We start from the raw sequence: 14379 nt of genomic DNA on the forward strand, positions 1-14379 counted from the left end.
AATCCTTTCACCATTCTAAGAGAAATCATTCCTTTTTGGTCATTTAAGTGCAATAACAATGCAATAATATGTTACCACAACTTATTCAGCCACAGAGATGCCATTTTACCTGTAAAACAGCAGCAACATCAAATTCCTTGGTTATACTGACTCCTCTAGGTGAACTAGCAATAATACAACATAATGCCCTAATTCTCCCATTCTCCTGTACTTATAAAATGTCTGCAAGGGTGACATTTTAACCCAAACAATTGCTCCATTGCACAGGATGTAACAAGAGCTTAGACCTTGAGAACATGCTTAGTCTATCATTTGATTAACTAATTCCAGCACTTTCAAAACATAAACCAGGTAAAAAAAAACGAATGCTACACATTCAACTCATTTTCTTGGACTTAAATGATAGACTCTGTGTCAGAAGTTCTAAAAGGCTCCACTCATCTCTCAGAAGTTCCAAGTTACCAGAATAGTTAACCTGCTTATATAATAGCCTCCTTGAGCTGTCTGTATGTATTAACATTAGCATTCAGAATTACAGAAGAGTTGTGGCACCATATTTGATTGCTATTTTTAAAAATAAATTGGATAAGGTACAGGGAAAAAAAATAAGGTTCACTGGGCAAGTAAAAAACAGAAGTGATGGGTTGAATGATCCCCTTCAATACTGAAATGATTCTGTAAAGCCTTCATCTAAATATTGAAATATGCACCACATGTCAAGGTAGTGATATCTGAGCAACTTTAACTGCAATGTCAATATACTGAAGTTACCAAAAATTACGATAAGAAAATAAATTGCATATATAGGGTATAGCACATACTCACATCCTCAGAATCCCCTATGTTTCAAAATCAATGGGTTTCTTGCAAAAATCTATCCACCCTTTACATGGGCAAATTGGCTGGCAATTATGTAGACACACGAGATTCCACAGATGCTGGAATCTCCAGTGACACAGAAAAATGCTAGGAACGCAGTATGTCAGGCAGCATCTATGGAGGGGAGTAAACTTAATTCCTCTCCACAGATGCTGCCTGGCTTGCTGAATTCCTCATGGCAATTATGTAGAGCAGGATACTGATCTTTTTTGTGCGTGCGTGGGTTGGTTGAGGAATGATGCGAAGGATAGGAGGACTCCCGGTTTTTCTTCCCATCGTGCAATGGAATCTTTTCCATCTATTTGAGCAGTCACATATAGACATAGGTCGGGTATTGTTAGCAATGTCGTCAGCGGGAATAACTGCAGGCGGGGAATGCTTGATATTTACATCCCTCAAAAGGACAAAAGGTTATCCATCATCCCCTATAAAAGCACTCCAAAATTTACAATCACAGTCGGGTGCTGCTCGTTGCCCTGATTCCATCTCGAATTGGTAAGAGAGAAATCTCGGTTTGGTCACATTTCAAGGGATTGGAACGTCTAGAAACGCTACCTTTCGAAAAAAAATGTAAAAAAATATTAGCAAAATTTAAGCAAATGCTACGCTGTGCCAACAAAATCTCGTAAATGCAACAGCACGCAGAAATGCCAAATATATTTCCTTGTGGCGAAATTGCACACTGAGTGAGGTTGATGATCTATAATTATATAAATCTCGATGTGTAAAGAAACAAGTGATACTTCCATTGTAATTATAACCATTAACGATAACACTCACCTTTCACACCGTGCCGTCACAAACTGGCAATTTTGATGTCGTACACATTCCTGTCTACTTTGTGAATCTTGGTTTTCGCGATTAGTGGTAAACCTTGCATGTTCTCTGAGTGGCCTGCAAGGAGATTTGGCTACATTAGTCCTCTCCTTCAGACCCGCGAGGCCTGCGTAACGGTCTTGGCAATTCCAAGCGGGTTAAGTGTCCCACTGGGTCATGTCCGGTGATCAGTGAGAGTCCCGCAAAGGAATTTCGGCAATTGCTTCAAGTTCCCCATTGTGTGTGTGCGCCGATTGAAAGTCTTGAAATAATCAAAGAAAAGTCATTCGCCCTTTACCCGAGGAATTTGAGTTACTAACTCTAGTGAGAATTTGCACTCTTAGATTTGGGATTTCCATGCAACGAGGGCCAGCTTAGAGACCAGGGAGCGACCTAACTCCGAGCACCAGGCTGACTTCACTCAATTTCACATTAATCCTTCGATCAGGAGTTTGACTGAAATCCGCTGGCCACAGTTCCAGGTAGTGTGGTTATTCGCTGTCGTGGGGGAGAATTTGCGTATAAGGATCCTGATCTGGGTTTAAAGTCAAAATTGGAAATCATCTCTATTGACTGTACAATACAATTTACAGCTGAAAATGGTGGCTGGTCACTCACGTTTGCTTTGGACACTTCGACCTACATTTCTGCTGGTAGAAACAAATTCCATTGAGTTGGGGTAAATTGTAACACGGCTGAGCCGGCTAGTGGTACAGAGAATTAGATCGAATGTTTGCATTGAAACAATATCTCCACAAGGCAGCGAGTTTGGGGGCTTTGTAGAATGTCAATGCAAATAAAGCAGTAATTGAGTCATTTTCGAACGATGATTTACTTTTTGAGTGAGGCGCGTCACCTCCGGCCGTCGGGCGAGAGAGCGGGCCAGAAGGTTGCCGTGACAACCGACGACGCTGACGAGATTGTCCCACGGGGAGGTGCTGGTTAGTCGGCGCATCGCCGCCGTGAGCGGCGTGTTGCTGCAGGCAGACCGCCTCAGCCTGGGTTTCACACGTGTCCCTTGTTTTGTCTCTTTCTCAAGCAGGCACTTCAAGACGTTCGCGTTAGGAGGGGTAGGGCTGGGTAGCAACTGGAATCATAAAGTGGAACAAAATAATGGTACGAATGCAATCAACAGCCATAATTGTTTTAAGGTATCGACCGCCCTCTCTTCAAAAATGATATTAAAAAAATACACAACGTCGATGATTGAGAAAGGTGTTTTTGCTTAATCCTCCCCCACCTCCAGAGAGTCAGGACAATGGCACATCAAATGTATCCAGTGTATCATATCGGAAATTGCTTTGACCTAACAGCAGAATAATCAGTGTCAGTTCTACGGTGGAGTCGATGCTGTTTAGATATTCATTTCTGGCATTACAGCAACAGCTGTTCTCCTTCGATTTGTAATCTTCGCATCATTTTGTTCCCCCCTCTCTCTATCTTTCGTTCTCTCCCTTTCTCTCACTCTCTCTCTCTCACAATGTTTGATTGCTGGTTAATTCCGCCCTTCCGCCCACTCCGCTTTCTGTGCAAACATTTTCTTACTGATTTGAAAATCCTGAAGCTTTGTTTTCTCCCCATTCAGGTCAGACATTTTCCCGCTGAGGTGGGGGAGGGAGGGCGTGGGAGCTGAAATTCCCATCTCCATGGAAATACACAGTCCCTGTCTAGATCCCCAAACCCACGAAATGCTGGACTGATTAAAAATGTATATATACACATATATTGTATGTATATATACACACACACACATATATACACACGTATTTGTTTGTTTTCTTTAATTTAGCTAGTGTGCTTTGAAGACAAAACTGTAAACTAGAATGACGGAATTATCAAAACGAAAGCAAAACAAATGGTGGTCTCGTTGACTAAACTGCAAAAAATGTCGAAAATTTAACATTTTGATTGCAAAGCTAAAAAAAAATCTGTTGAGCAATTTGATGCATCCCTCCTCCTTGATCTAATTCTGCCACAAATGCATTTGTACATTTTTTCAGCCTGCCATGTGTTGTTGAGACTGAACGTTAGAAAATGTTTCTTTTTAACGTGACTTAAAGCACTGGATGGAGAGTTTCTCAGTAAGTATTTAGCCCCCGTTCCCCCCGCTGTCTCCTGCCTTTGATCATACATCAGTGAATATTTTCCTGGCTTGGTTGTCTGAAGGTCTCTGTTTGATAGGGGTGTAGTCCGGGTACTGATGATCTTTGATCAGTGCGTCCACGTTATCCTCCGCCTCGCTTTTGTTGAGGGACTGGTTGCTGACTTTGAGTTGGCCGAGGGAATGTGCCTGCTGCCCGCTGCTGATGTGCATGTACTCAGCCTGGTCTTCGTGCTCGTTCTCCCGGTGGTAGAAGTAGTTGAAGTTGGACACAATAACGGGCACGGGCAGCGCGATGGTCAGGACACCGGCGATGGCGCACAGGGATCCCACAATCTTGCCTCCGATGGTGACAGGATACTTGTCTCCATAACCCACTGTCGTCATGGTAACTACTGCCCACCAGAAAGCGTCCGGGATGCTGGAGAAGCTGGAGTCCGGGTCGTCCGTCTCGGCGAAGTAGACGGCGCTGGAAAACAGGATGACCCCGATGAAGAGGAAGAACATGAGCAACCCCAGCTCCCTCAGACTGGCTTGCAGGGTTTTCCCCAAAATCTGAAGCCCCTTGGAGTGCCTGGACAGCTTGAAGATTCGGAACACTCGAACCAGGCGGATGACCCTGAGGATTGCCAAGGACATCGTCTGTTGCCCGTTGCTTTGATGATACACTAACTCGGTAAACAGTGTGATGAAGTACGGGATGATGGCTACAATGTCAATGATGTTCATGATATTCTTGGAGAAGCTAGATTTGCTGGGGCAAGAGAAAAATCTCACCAACAGTTCGAAAGAAAACCAAACAATGCAGAGAGTCTCGATGATGAAGAAAGGGTCGGTAAACATGTTCACCCCCAAGGTGTCAGTGCCATTGACAACGATTCTCCTCGGTTCCAGGCGGGTATCTTCTCTGAATTCAGGCAGGGTCTCCAGGCAGAAAATAATGATGGAGATGAGAATGACAAGGACGGAGACTATGGCAATCCCCTTGGCGGACCCTGAACTCTCCGGGTATTCGAACAGAAGCCAAACTTGACGTTGGTACTCGTTGGTGGGCAAAATGCGCTCTTCTTCTTTGATAAAACCTTCCTCCTCTCGGAAATTTTCGATGGCCTCCTCACCCATCTCGTAGAATTTAATCTCCTCCATGAAAATGTCGACAGGCACGTTAGCGGGTCTCCTCAGCCTCCCTCCCGACTGGTAGAAGTAGAGGATGGCGTCGAAGCTGGGGCGATTTCTGTCGAAGAAATACTCGTTTCGAAGAGGGTCGAAGTAGCGCATCCTCTTTCGCGGGTCGCCCAGCAAGGTGTCGGGGAACTGGGAGAGGGTCCGAAGCTGTGTCTCGAACCTCAGCCCTGAGATGTTGATGAGCGCCCTCTCGCAGCATTCTTGCCCCAATAGCTCGGGGTCGCAGTTACCCTGAGAAAGCGCGGCCAACGCCACCGACTCGTCGATGTTTTCCTCCGGCACGAGAGTCATCTTGGGTCGGGGGCGATCTCCTCCCTCCTCAGGAGCGACTAGGGCCAAGTCGAGTCTTTTTCTGATCAGTCAGCGGACCACCTCGCATTTCCCTGGTCAGCCCCCGCCTGTTAAATCTCGCAGCCCGGCTCCGCACCTCCGCTCCCTCTCTCTCTCCCACATAGACACAGACAGATGGGCAGGGACTCTACAATCACAGCATTTAAAATAGCTCAGCCCCTCACCATCCCCTGTGATGACGTGAAGTTGACGTTCCTCAACAACGAGGAAGAATCACGTCGGACTCCCGGCGTGAGAGAAACCTTTCCCCGTCCCCAATTCACTAGAGCACACCCTCACCCTCACTGGCCACACTCGTCCACCCAATTTATACCCGCCTTCCGTATTAATGAGTGGCACTGCCGACGAAGACTCAGCTCCACATCCCTTCCACTTTGTTTATTCTGCCAAACTCCAGACTGACTTGTGTCCCTTTCCATGGCTGCCTGTCCTATAAATCAAAATCTCCCCATCTCGATAGGTTGCCTTGATTGGATTTCCAATTTAACTGTTTAGATTACCGCACGAATTACAGTAGCGCGCCAGATCACGATAAAGTGTGCGGGGGGGGGGGGTGGAGGCTCACAGCGAAGATTTCATCGGCCCCCATTACCTCAGCAGAGCAGAGAAAGCGAGACCTCGCTCCGTGGGAACGTGGTCAGCGTGTACAATCTAGGGGACTGTGCCAAGAGGCAGTTTACCACAATTGTCTCTGGTGTTTATCGCCAGTTCGGAGACGTGAGTTTAAAACGTCTCTTCAGTTTTTTGAGGGAATGTGAGAATTCAGTTATTTGCTCCCGGGAAGTTTTCTTTCAATCTCACCTTCATCAATAAAATTGTGTATGCATATGAAAACTGGTAGAATAAAAAAAAAATCCCTTTATCTCAATACCTGGACTCTCCCAAATTATACCTGATTTTTATTGCAGCTTTTCACAGGCGTTTATGCTATCGGTTAACGTTATCTGTAACAACTCTTGCACCGCCCCAACATCAACACCATGCCGTTACTGAAGCATTTATTAATAAGTTACTAATTCCTAGCTACTAACAACACCTATAAAATATTAACACGTAACTGATACATTTCTTTGCTTAAAGAAAGTAGACGTTGAGGGATATAGCGTTCTTTCAACATGAGACAAGTACCTACGCTTTGGGATTCCGATGCAGTGTCATTGCTCTTTCGCTTTAGTTGCTGTCCTGAACGAGTATACTTAACTATGAATTGTCACTTTTTTGTGAAAGAAAGTTAACCTTGTCACTTCACTACGGCAATCTACTTCAGTTATAGTTTCTATCCTTTTTAAAACAAAACATCCTATATATTTTTGTAATGAACCACAGGGGAAAATGCCAGGAATTAAGTTCCCTGAGTGCTCTCCTGGTAACTGCACCACCTAGTGTATGGCACAAAGACCGTGCAGGCCTGACCCTGTGTGGGGTGGACAGGGGAGAACTAAGTTTTATTCCAGACCGCTGCGCTGCAGTTCCACTTGGAAAACGTGCACTGACATCAGCTAACGAGAGATTAGGTTTCCTCATCCTCAGTCGTGGTCGAGGGTATTGCTCAGTCTTGGTTTACCATTAGGGGTAAAAGTTAGTGGTGCTGATGGAATGTTATGTTAGTCCAAAAGTAATCAATATAAAAGATTTGCCAACAGTACAAAAGTTGTTTTTACTTTAGATTTCTTGTTTGCTTATTTAAGGAGAAATATGCTTCCCAAAAAACCTCAGTTCGACTATATTAATTAACAAAGAGCTGCCTATCCAGGTTGAGATAATTATGTTTGTGGCAAAAAATAGAATGAGTGATCTATTCACAATTAGAAGAATGGCAACTCCGTTCTGATTAGTGTGCATTATGTTCATGAAACAAAGGCTGGACTGAATTAGATCATAAAATTCTGCTGGGTAGCAATCTGTTAATGAGCCTCCACTCAGCAAGAGAAGTCTGAGGGGGCTTTCATGATACCAAAGTCACCTCAGTGTCAGAACTCATATCTGAGCAAAAAGCTCTGACTTTGCTGAAGTTATGGGAGTTTAAGGAAGAAAGAGAGAGAGAGAGAGAGAGCAGATTTGTGTTGGTGCAGGGAATTGCAATGTTAGAGTGTTAAGTTACACTAATTGTAATTAGGATCAAATATTATTTGCTGGCAACACTTTCTTGTAGACTTGTAGTTAATATCTTTCAAGGTCCTTTAACTTTGTGTAATCGAGATACATGGAAGGACACAGAAAACTGATTGCAAGGCATGCTGTTTCCAGACAACTTTCTTGATTTGTTGACAAGAATGCCACAGGGACAAGCAGATTTGGTAGTTATATTTCAGATATGTGGACAAATGAAGTCTAGGTGAAGCATGCAGTGATGAGGGCATCACAGGTATACATGTCAGAAAGGGTCTGCTGTTTCTGCTCATTTGTCTGGGTCAGTCTCTTCCCTCTCCCCATATTCATCTGCCTGAAAAGCTCCTGAATGCTCCAGATCGGGTCTCCCCTGAATATGATCCTATCTTTCTAGATGCTGGTTATTAAACCATACCTTCAGATCTCTTAAGGACGCCTAAAGTGTTGAATGACATATCTGATTGTGAAGTAGCGTTGGTTGTCCCACAGGCCATGCTGAGCTCTACAGAAATACCCCATGCTCCTAAGCAGTCACTAAACTACCAAACCTGTGTCAAAGTGGAGATATCCAAGGCAATTTACTGTTTGAAGAAATACATTCAAGATTCAAGATTCAAAATTGTTTAATGTCATTTCCTGTACACAAGTGCACGGAGAACAAAATAATTGCTGCTCAAGATCTGATGTAGCACCAAAAAGACACCAACAATAGAGAACAAATAATAATAATAAAATACACAATAAATATAAATATATAAGATAACTTGTATACATGGATTGATTGTATGTCCATAAAGTGACGCTAGGTGACTGACAGGAAATAATAAAGTAGGGATGGAGTTAGTGCTGATCAGTCTCACTGCTTGGCGAAAGTTTTTGAGTCTGGTGGTCCTGGCGTGGATGCTACATAGCCTCCTTCCTGATGAGAGTGGGGCAGGCTGTCCACGAGTAGGGTGGGTGGGATCCTTCATGATATTTCTGGCCCTTCTCCGGCACCTTTCTGTATATATGCCCTTGCCAGTGATATGGTGACCAGTTCTGAGCCTTCCTGTAGAGCCTTGATGCCTGCTGCAGTGGAGTTGTCATTCTAAGCAGTGATACAGCTTATTAGGATGCTCTTTACGGCACATTTTCAGAATGACATGAATATGCATGTGAAAAGTCCAGCTCTCTTCAGCCGTTTCAGAAAGTAGAGGTGCTGGTGAGCTTTCTTGACTGTTTAAGATTTGTTCTGGGACCATGAGAGGTTGTGGGTGATCCGCACTTCCAGGAGTTTGAAACTGCTTCCAGTTTCCACTTCTGTGCTGCCGATGTAAAGGGAGGGGATGTGAGTGGTGTGAGTTCTCCTGCAGTGAAAAAACATCTCCTCTGTCTTGTCAACATTAAGGAAGAGGTTGTCTGCCTGGCACCAGCCCTCGAGCTTTTCCACCTCCTTTCTGTTAGCCATCTCATTTTTGTTGGTGACGAGCCTCACTAGCGTCATGTCATTTGCGAGCTTGATGCTGTGATTGCTCGGGTATCTAACTCTGCAGTTATGTGTGAGCAGAGTGAACAGCAATGAGCTCAGCACACAACCCTCGGGGGCACCATTGTCGAGGATGGTGGGTAGGGGGGAGCTGCTGTGCATCCTGACTATCTGAGGTCTGTTGGTTAGGAAGTCAAACACCCAATTGCACAGTGATGTATTTAAACCAAGAAGTAGGACCAAGGTCTGTGAGACAATAGTGTTGAATGCCAAAATGAAATCCAGAAACAGCATTCTGACATAAGTGTCCTTGTTTTCTAGGTGTGTCAGGGCCAGGTACATGACAGATGCTGTGGCACCTGTCGTAGAGCAGTTCTGTCAGTAAGCATATTAGTGAGTATCCAATGTGACAGGAATGGAGATTTTGATCTGTGCCATTATCAGCTGTTCAAAGCACTTCATGATGATCGGCGTCGTTGCCACTGGGTAATAGTCATTTAGTTCTGAAGGTGTAGAGTTCTTTGGTACAGGAATGATGGTGACTGATTTGAAACATGTGGGGATGTCAGCCTGGATGAGTGAAGTGTTGAAGATGCTCGTGAAGATGTCAGTGAGCTGGTGTGCACATCCCATGGGATGTTGTCTGGCCCGGCCACATATGCCGGGGATCATTATCAGACAGGTGTTCCTGAATTTTGTGCATAGGTGGTCTTTGCCCTCTTGGTGCCCCAGATGAGATTTCTCCTGGTTGCTCTGAGAGCTGTTCCTTCATGGACATGAAGGCAGCGTTCCAAGCTTTTAGTAGGGAGTGCTCCTCAGCATTCAGCCCAGGCTCCTGGTTGGGCTTAGATTCCACAGTTTGTAAATGCGTTAAGTTTGAAGGTTAGAATGATTGTTTTACATTAATTGTCACTTTAAGGCACATTTGCTCTTTAATATACTGGGCCTCAACTACACTGGAATATTTAGTGTTAACTGTAGGCTCGGTGTCCTGACATCACTCAGTCAAGATCAATTCCATCAGTGGGTTTCTGGCAAAAAGTAGCCTGTGGACCTGTAAGCAAGTTTGAATTGTAATCTCCAGATAACCATTTGCTCCAGTACTCTTGATCGTGTTGCTGCACAATAAAGAAAATCAGATTTGCCACGGTGTTAACAATAAAGAAAGATCCTGGTTCTTGCACTTTCAATTACACAATTCACCTTAGTAAGAGTGACAAGGTTGACAGACTGTTCTGTGTAATGAAGGTAGTTTCTGGGTTATGTAAGCAATAGAATCTAATGACATGAGTTGAGAGTTAAGGGGCAAAAGTTTAGGGGTAACACGAGGGGGAACTTCTTTACTCAGAGAGTGGTAGCTGTGTGGAACGAGTTTCCAACAGAAGTGGTAGAGGCAGGTACGATTTTGTCATTTAAAAAAAAATTGGATAGGTATATGGACAGGAAAGGAATGGAGGGTTATGGGCTGAGTGCAGGTAGATGGACTAGATGAGGGTAAGCGTTCGGCACGGACTAGAAGGGCCGAGATGGCCTGTTTCCGTGTTGTAATTGTTATATGGTTATACGGTTATAAATAAAATAGTACCAAATGAGATTTGGTCTTTTGTGCACTGTTATTGACTCTTTAAAATTTGTTTTGGGTTCTTCATGAGTATATTGCACAGAGGCCATTGGGCATGCAAAGGAACATCAACATGACTTGCCAACATGCATTTATGTGTCTAAGGCTGGATGTAGAATTGAGACAAAAAGGAGAAAGTCCTACCCAGTCTGCTGCAGAAGAATTTGCAGCATTAATTTTCCAGCAATAATATCCCCTTTTAAGATTCCCATTTTCTTGCATCGCTCTGCTGTGCAAAGGTAATTCGGATCCTCAGTTATGATTTGAAACAATCTTATTTATCCCAGCCATCCAATATCCCTTCAGCTATCAACCAATCCTTTGTATTTTTTCTGGTGACTAGTGCTGTTCCACAGTGGGAATGCTTCTTTTCACATTATATGATCTGGATGATTGATCGGATGGCTTTGTGGCCAAGTCTGCAGGCAATACAAAGATAGGTGGAGGGGCAGGCAGTGTTGAGAAGGACTTCAGCAGATTTGGAGAATGGACAAAGATGTGGCAGATAGAAAACAGTATAGGGAAGTGTACAGTCATACACTTTGGTAGAAGGAATAAAAGCATAGATTATTTTCTAAACAGGGAGAAAATTCAGAAATTGGGGGTGCAAAGAGACCTGGGAATCCTCATGCAGGATTCCCTAAAGGTTAACTTGCAGGTTGAGGCAGTAGTAAGGAAGGCAAATGCAATGTTAGCATTATTGATCCTGTTATGGGTCTTGGATTTACTGAGCACTCCCGCAAGAAGATGAATCTCAGGGTTGTATATAGTGACATAGATGTACTTTGATAATATATTTACTTTGAACCTTTCAAAAAGCCTAGAATATAAAAGCAAGAATGTAATTTTGAGGTTTTATAGGGCATTGGTCAGATGGCATTGAGAGTATCGTGAGCAGTTTTGGGTCCTGCATCTAAGAAAGCATGTGCTTACATTGGAGAAAGTTTCGCCAGAGCATGGTGAAGCAGTGGAATTCTCAGTGATTGTTTACTGGTGGCAAACAAAATAAAGAATACAACTAAATATTTTAATAATAACAGTTTTTCTTGTAAATTGTGGTAAAAGATCACCACAAACAATGGAGAGGTAAATGAAGGCAAGGCTGAGTCGAGGGACAAATTGTGTGGGTGCGAGGCAAAGTTGAGGTGAAACTGAGGCATGTTGGAGACAAAGTCAGGGAGAGTGGAACGGAGCAAAGTTCTAGCGGTGGAGAGGCAGATTCGAGGCCCGTCCACCTGAACTCAGAGCAAGCTTAGACCAATCTAAGCACCAGGCCTATTTGGAAAGGTTGGGTACAGGCCAAAACGTGACAGCAGGTTCCAGGCTCAGAGCATAACGATGCAACAGGGCCTGGATCCTAGTCCTAGTGAAAGGAACGACCTGATGTTTGGACGATTTAAACTCTGGCCAGATGGATTGAAAGGCAAAGTGTCAGGACAAGAGGTGAGGGTTGGGCTGCTCTGCGGTGCTTGCTTGGCTCTGCTCTGAACTGAGGCTGTGGCCTGCTCAGGGCTTCATGTCTATCGACACACTTTTGTTCTGAAGTCTATTTGCTTAATTTTATTGTTTCCACAATTTGTTTCTTTTTCTCTCTCTGCACATTAGGTATTTGATAGTCTTCTTTCTTTTATGAGTTCAGTTGGGTTTCTTTGTTTTGTGGCTGCCTGTAACAGACATCCCACCTCTCCCGGAAGTTCCGGGAAGCTCCTGCATACTGATAGCAGCTCCCTGACACCCGCAAATTATATATGATAGCCCAGAAATCGATTTTTTTGAGAGCAAGCGAGCGAGGGGTGGGGGGGAGAGAGGAACAGAGACAGAGAGAGTGAATGACAGACGTAGCGAGAGAGTGACTAAGAGAGCATCCTGATTATTCCCTCTTTCTGCTAAGTAGACCTATCAGTTTTCTTTGTGGGTGGGCTTTACATTTGACCTCTATCTCTCTTTCATTGTCCATCAGTTCAGTTTAGTGTCCTGCAACACCATGGCAGAGTGTTCCGAAAAAAGAAAATATAAAACATACTTCACCCCAGGCTACACTAAAGTGTACCCCTGTCTAACAGGGGTCAAAAATAATGACAGTGTTGCTCGCTGCACTCTTTGAGGCAGTGACTTTTCTATTGCCCGTGGTGGGTTATATAACTGTAAAAGACACGTTGAGGTGAGTTTAACAGGTGACATTTGTTCATTAGCACAGCTAACATTATTTAAAATAGCTGGCTGGCTGCTAAGAAGCTACTCCATTGATGTCCTACGTGATGAGGCCAATCTCCCTGTAGACTTACTTATAGTTGTAATAAACTTCTAAAAAGCTACGGAAAGGGTGGGTAATATAGCAGGATCCTCTTTTGAGTCAGTATGGGTGGAAGTCAGGAACAGGAAGGGAGCAGTTGCTCTATTGGGGGTATTCTACAGGCCCTCTGGTAGCAGCTGAGATACAGGGGAGCAGATTGGGAGGCAGATTTTGGAAAGGTGCAAAAATAACAGGGTTGTTATCATGGGTGACTTTAACTTCCCTAATATTGATTGGCACCTGATTAGTTCCAAGGGTTCAGATGGGGCAGACTTTGTTAAGTGTGTCCAGGATGGATTCCTGTCACAGTATGTGGACAAGCCGACCAGTGGGAGTGCCATACTAGATCTAGTACTAGGTAATGAACCGGGTCAGGTCACAGATCTCTCAGTGGGTGTGCATCTGGGGGACAGTGACCACTACTCCCTGGCCTTTAACATTATCATGGAAAAGGATAGAATCAGAGATGGCAGGAAATTTTTTAATTGGGGAAGGGCAAACTAAGAGGCTATAAGGCTAGAACTTGCGGGTGTGAATTGGGATGATGTTTTTGCTGGGAAATGTACCATGGACATGTGGTCGATGTTTTGAGATCTCTTGCGGGATGTTAGGGATAAATTCATCCCAGTGAGGAAGATAAAGGATGGTAGGGTGAGGAAACCATGGGTGACAAGTGAGGAGGAAAATCTAGTCAAGTGGAAGAAGGCAGCATACATGAGGTTTAGGAAGCAAGGATCAGATGGGTCTATTGAGGAATATAGGGAAGCAAGAAAGGAGCTTAAGAAGGGGCTTAGAAGAGCAAGAAGGGGGCATGAGAAGGCCTTGGCGAGTAGGGTAAAGGAAAACCCCAAGGCATTCTTCAATTAAGTGAAGAAAAAAAGGATGACAGGAGTGAAGGTAGGACCGGTTAGAGATAAAGGTGGAAAGATGTGCCTGGAGGCTGTGGAAGTGAACGAGGTCCTCAATGAATACTTCTCTTCGGTATTCACCAATCAGAGGGAACTTGATAATGGTGAGGACAATATGAGTGAGATTGATGTTCTGGAGCATGTTGATATTAAGGGAGAGGAGGTGCTGGTGTTGTTAAAATACATTAGGACAGATAAGTCCCCGGGTCCTGACGGAATATTCCTCAGGCTGCTCCATGAGGTGAGGGAAGAGATTGCTGAGCCTCTGGCTAGGATCTTTATGTCCTCGTTGTCCACGGGAATGGTACCAGAGGATTAGAGGGAGGCAAATGTTGTCCCCTTGTTCAAAAAAGGTAGCAGGGATAGTCCGGGTAATTATAGACCAGTGAGCCTTACGTCTGTGGTGGAAAAGCTGTTGGAAAAGATTCTTAGAGATAGGATCTCTGGGCATTTAGAGAATCATGGTCGGATCAGGGACAGTCAGCATGGCTTTATGAAGGGCAGATTGTGTCCAACAAGCTGATAGAGCTCTTTGAGGAGGTGACCAGGCATATAGATGAGGGTAGTGCAGTGGATGTGATCTACATGGATTTTAGTAAGGCATTTGACAAGGTTCCACACGGTAGGCTTATTCAGAAAGTCAGAAGGCAT

At 44.2% G+C, this 14379-nt stretch overlaps 1 protein-coding gene across 3 annotated transcripts in view; it reads right to left on the reverse strand.

Annotated features, from left to right (window-relative positions):
- LOC134359356 (potassium voltage-gated channel subfamily A member 3-like) overlaps positions 1–6004 on the reverse strand; it is a 78357-nt gene extending 72353 nt beyond the window's left edge. For all 3 annotated transcript variants that reach the window (XM_063072483.1, XM_063072482.1, XM_063072484.1), the window contains exon 1: positions 1660–6004. In XM_063072483.1, the coding sequence (XP_062928553.1) occupies positions 3821–5272 (1452 nt within the window). In that variant the 5' untranslated portion in view covers positions 5273–6004 and the 3' untranslated portion in view covers positions 1660–3820. The remainder of the gene's footprint in view (positions 1–1659) is intronic.
- Positions 6005–14379: the final 8375 nt, after the last annotated feature.

The sequence above is a fragment of the Mobula hypostoma genome, chromosome 20 (genome assembly GCF_963921235.1).
Source record: "Mobula hypostoma chromosome 20, sMobHyp1.1, whole genome shotgun sequence".
NCBI lineage: Eukaryota > Metazoa > Chordata > Chondrichthyes > Myliobatiformes > Myliobatidae > Mobula > Mobula hypostoma.